The sequence below is a fragment of the Magnolia sinica genome, chromosome 19 (genome assembly GCF_029962835.1).
Source record: "Magnolia sinica isolate HGM2019 chromosome 19, MsV1, whole genome shotgun sequence".
Lineage (NCBI taxonomy): Eukaryota > Viridiplantae > Streptophyta > Magnoliopsida > Magnoliales > Magnoliaceae > Magnolia > Magnolia sinica.
Genome location: NC_080591.1, coordinates 28,825,704 through 28,831,138, shown reverse-complemented (window position 1 = coordinate 28,831,138; position 5,435 = coordinate 28,825,704). Strand labels below are relative to the sequence as shown.

The window sequence follows — 5,435 nt, the reverse complement described above, 5'->3', positions numbered from 1 at the left end:
AAACACAGGTTGTATGCCATTGTGCTATGGGTTCAAACCCCTTGAGTTAGTTCATAAATAAGGTTCTCCTATCATGACTGTCTCCTGTACTGAAAATACAGCAAGGGCAAGTGGGAATGGACAGAGTCTCCATCAATGCCTGTTCTTTAATCAAGTTGCATTCTTGGGCATAAGCCCAACCATACACTAATCAGACCGGTAATTTAGCCCAGATTTGGCCCAATGGGTATATGAAAAGCTCAAGCCTAACCCAAATCAAAGTTTCACTGCCCACGAAAGTAGGCTAGGCCCAAAACAGCTTGGACACTATGGGTTGTTGGTACTATTTCTTTCAATATCCACTTCTTTCATGTGTGCACACTCCTTCCAGATCAATAGGCAAAGCCATTGATGAATACCTGGTAAGATTATAATGGTATTTTTGGAATAGGTTATATAAAATTTTGTGAGGATTCAGTATCTTAGTACCCAATATTCTCTTTATTCTGATAAGCATTTTCTCTTATTATAATTCTAATACAACCACCCTTTGTCTAAAACAAGATATATAAAAGAAAGAAAGAAAAAAAAAAAAAAGTAGAAGAAGAAAACATCTTCCCCTTAGATTCAAACACTAAACAATATATATCTAGAGCTTCGTTTTATTTTATGTCAGAATCTTCTTCAATGTAACTACTAATCAATATTAGTAGTTACTGAGGTAAGATGAACCCTCACCTAACAATAGGGGCCTATTTTGTCTCTGTCGATGAATCCCAACCTCGACATATAAGTCTCTAATTGCATGCATTTCCATGACAACATCTCTCATCTTCATTCGTTCCTTTGGCGATTCTGCAGAACACGATACACCAATGCTAACCAATGAAACCAAGCAATCATGCATTCTATTTCTCAAATTGTTACGATTTTCACTGTCTTGAATAACTTCAGTATCTTCTAAGAGAAGTCTTGGATCTATAATCTCCTTTACTTGTTCGGGAAAAGTTGACTTTGCAAAGTGATGAAGGCTCTGATTGTCCTTGAACATGTCATCAGTTGGTCGCTTTCCAGTGATCATCTCGAGTAGAAGGATCCCATAACTGTATACATCTCCATGTGTGGACGCCTTACCGCCCATCCCATACTCTACGATTTACAAATATCACATATTTGAATGTTAGGCATCTATTTAAAGAAAGATAAAAATAGTGGTTAGATATTGAGAGGGAGAAAGGGAATATTTAATTTAAATAATTAACATTTCTGTCTTTTCCAAAATTTAGAATATTTGAGAATAAGGAATTCTGCTAAACATATATATTTCTTCAATCTTTGTATCATGAGTGTATGGTTTGTCATAACAAATAGTCCTAAGAAAATATCCTATATATATATATATATATATATATATATATATATATATAAGAATCCACTGTTTTCACACACATAAACAAACAATGTATCACAGCTAGAGAAATAATCTACTAGCAATTGTTGGTACCTTATTACAGTGTGAATCCATGAGGGGTCCAGATGAGAGGGTATCTACCAAGAATTGTTGAGGCCCATCAAATCATCTTGACCAGATGATCACCACCATTCACAAAAGTGCATGTTGTCAATCACATGCTCACCCGCGCACATATACACCTTTACACACGTATCATGGAACCAAAATCCGAATAGTCCATGTGATGCAGCACCCCATGAAGCCCCTAAGGACCAATTTTCTCCTTGATTAAAAACTTTGGTGGGCCATAGCAAAGAGAGATGTGAATCAAGAGAGGAAACTGTTTTCTTTTGCCATGGCCCACCAAAATTTTGGATCAGGGTAAAAGTTGTGTGCTGGGAGTTTCATAGGGTGTTACATCACATGGACCGCTCAAATTTTGGGCTCACGTCAAGCACATAAAGAGAAATTTAACAAGATAATCATGACTGTACAAACATATTCTATCATAAAGCAATCCAAATTTAAGTGGGAAAGAAACTACAGGACAAAGCAATAATGCACTATAAAAAAACAAAGTTACAAAAGATGAAATCTTAGCAACCAAAGTTCTAAGAAAAAAAAATACTCAAACCCTTTTTTTTTCTAAAAAAAAAAAAAAATCCTCTCAAACCCTTTTGTAGGTATAAAATACCCTAATTTATACCCTAATTCCAATTACACTTTGTATATATACTACAACAACCAAAATAGGAAACAAATTGCACACTTAAGCAATGCTGCACACCTATTCGACGAGACCTTCGATGACATCGACAACCATCAATAACTAGTCAATGACATTGAAGAACCATCAATACTATCGAGTAGCAATTACTTCTAAAACTATCCAACAGTCAACAAGAATTTTTATGAAAAATTCTAATAAGATATTCCAACATATGTTATTGGCATCAACAAACTCTATTACAAACAAATTTAAGACATTATGTAACTATATACACATACACACACACACTAGTGTACCTAAAAATATCCATTGATTAGATTATTTTATGCATATCGTTATTAAAAATGGATTGAAAACCTCACCTGGAGGAATATACCCAATCGATCCCTTAATCCCAGATGTGGTAGTTTGATTTTGGGAGAAACCTTCTGCAGCTTCAGAGAGGAACCTTGTTAAACCAAAGTCACCCACGTGGGCAACCATATCATCATCGAGAAGAACATTGCTTGGTTTTAGGTCTCGATGAACAATTGGTATTTTGGAATGATGATGAAGATAATCTAATGCTGAAGCCACATCAATGGCTATATTTAGCCTCTGGGTAAGATTGAAACTCCTCAGTTGAGGTTGTTCATCTACATTTGGATGCAACCACTTCTCCAGACTACCATTAGGCATGTACTTAAACACCAGAGCTTTGAAATCATTGCCATTAAAATCAGTGCCCGAGCAAACCGTTAAGATCTTGATAAGATTTCGATGCCGGATGTTTCTTAATGCTTCGCATTCAGCTGCAAAACTCTTAAAAGCTCCTTGCTGTAGGAGGTTGAGTACCTTCACTGCAACAAGTGTTTCAAAGCATTCTAGAATTCCTTTATATACAGAACCAAAACTTCCCACACCAATTAAATTAGCTGAAGAAAACCCATCTGTTGCTTGAAGGAGATCTGCATAAGAAACTTGTAACCACTGATTCTCTGTGGAAGATGGAGAAGAAGCTTTCTTTGGAGAATTTCTTCTCCAATAAAGAGCTACAATGACACACGACAGGAGAAACGAAGATAAAACCACAGTAATGACTGTGACTTTTACTCTGGGAGCAAGAGGCTTTCCTCGTTTCTTGGAAGCTTGCTTAAGGCACCCTGGCAATTGTAGTTCTGGTATACCTCCACAGAGTTTGCTGTTTCCAACAACCGAAATTGCGCTGGCATTTCTAAAGATTCCCTCTTTTGGCACTTCACCCTTGAAATTATTGAATGACAAATTCAAATACTGTAAGAAAAGAAATTCTTCAAAATATTTTGGAATCTGCCCAGACAAGTTATTGCGCGAAAGATCTAGCGCTTGGATACCTTTTAAATTCCTCAGAGACTCTGGAATGGTTCCTTGAAACAAGTTGCCACACATATAGAGTAACTCCAGGCTTTGACAATTTCCCAATGTGTCTGGAATTTCACCTGATATTTTGTTCTCTGAGATGTCTATTACCCGAATATTTTCCAAGTTATCAACTTCCAGCAGGAGAGACCCAGTGAATGAGTTGCGAGACAGGTCCATTTGAGCTGCACTGACTTGTTTGGGTATGGTACCATTGAATTTATTTTCAGAAATGATCAATTCTTCCATAAATCCCCAATTTGCAAAACTTGATGGTATGTTTCCATGGAAACCATTTCCATCCAAGTAGAGAGAGCTCAATCGAGTAATGTTACCAATTGAAAATGGGATTCGCCCTGAAAGTTTATTTTGAAACATTCTCAAGTCTTGCAAATTGTCAAGCTTCCCAATAGCATCTGGAATAATACCCTTCAAGGAGTTCATTGACAGATCCATAGCAATCAAACTGATGAGATTCTTGATTCCCTTGGGAATGATTCCAAATATCTTGTTTCCTCCTAAAAGGAGCCTGTTTAGATGTGTCGAGAGATTAGTAATAGAGCTGGGCAACTCACCATAGAGATTATTGGCAGTTGCACTTATAACTTCCAGATGGGTGCAGTTGGTAAGTGAAGTAAGGAAGCTTAGGTCATCACCTTCCCTGCTTCCAAGCTGATTTATCTCGATATTGAAATGGTAGAGACGCGAAAGACTTCCTAGATTCAAAGGCACATGTCCGGTAAAACTGTTGGAGCTAAAATCAACAATTTCGAGATTTGAAGCATTGGACAATGAAATTGGCAGCGTTCCAATGAATTGGTTTGAACCTAGAAGAATCCCATGCAGGTGTGGAAACATAAGGCCTAGGTTGGGCGGAATGCTTCCATGTAGCCGGTTAGATGCCACGTTAAACTCTTGGATGGATGAGAGATTATAAATCGATGGTGGAATCGTACCTGATAACTGATTTACACCTATTTGAAAAGTGATAATGCGTGCCAATTGACCAAGCTGGTTTGGAATTTGCCCGTCAAAAATGTTAGATGTTAGATCAAGAGTGGTGAGAGATGAAAGGTTCCCCAACGAAGGTGGGATGCTTCCACTGAGATTGTTGTTGTAGACGTTAAGAGCAATGAGCTTTGACAAAGAGCCAAGCTCAGTAGGAAGTTTTCCGTCCAACTGATTCTGATTGAGGCTAATGGCTACGAGTTCTGAACAGTGGCTCAGATTGGATGGAATTTCTCCTTGCAGTGAATTATCAGTCAGGTTGAGAATCTGAAGACGGAACAAACGGCTGATTTCTTGAGGGATTTTGCCTCGGAATTTGTTGGTGGAGAGATCGATTCTTCTCAGGAAAGAGAGATTTCCAATGTGAGGTGATAAATGGCCCACCAAGCTATGGTCCCTGAGGTTCAAGCTCGTGACCCTTTGATGATGGCGGCGACTGCAGGTGACTCCCTCCCATTTGCAGAAATGGAGAGAATCGTTCCATGAACTCAAGATTCCGAGAGGATCTTCGGAAATACCATATTTGAATGAGAGCAATGCGAGTCGATCTGTCTCATTTTTCAATGCAAATACCGAGGGTGAGTAGAGGTTGATGGACGAGAGAAAGATTGCCTGGAAGAGGATAAATGACCATAATACCCTGAGATTGGAACGTGGGAATTCCATTATGTGGATAGGAGATGGGATGATGAAGAAGAAATAACACGAATGCAGTGATGAGTTGTACTCACCTGCAATATTTGTAGCTCTTGTACCTCATATATATATATATATATATGACGGGAAACGGAAGCGGATTGCATGCTAGTGTGTTGACGTCACTAGGTTCCGTGGGTCCCATCATAACGTAAATACGTTATATCAAAACCGTCCGTCCATTTTGAGAAA

General features: G+C 38.3%; 1 protein-coding gene across 1 annotated transcript; it reads right to left on the bottom strand.

Annotated features, from left to right (window-relative positions):
• Positions 1-685: 685 nt before the first annotated feature.
• On the bottom strand, positions 686-5,213 carry LOC131234572 (probable LRR receptor-like serine/threonine-protein kinase At3g47570). Its single transcript, XM_058231507.1, has 2 exons — positions 2,525-5,213; positions 686-1,128 (listed from the first exon to the last, which is right to left on the bottom strand). Exons 1-2 carry the CDS (start codon positions 5,211-5,213, stop codon positions 686-688), a joined length of 3,132 nt encoding a protein of 1,043 aa, XP_058087490.1.
• Between the last annotated feature and the right edge of the window lie 222 nt (positions 5,214-5,435).

Bases quoted from the DNA above. Each gene is read 5' to 3' on its own strand.
- LOC131234572 (XM_058231507.1), bottom strand. From the start codon at position 5,213: ATGGAATTCCCACGTTCCAATCTCAGGGTATTATGGTCATTTATCCTC. The intron at 1,129-2,524 runs GTGAGGTTTTCA...TGTAAATCGTAG, and splicing joins GATTGGGTATATTCCTCCAG to AGTATGGGATGGGCGGTAAG.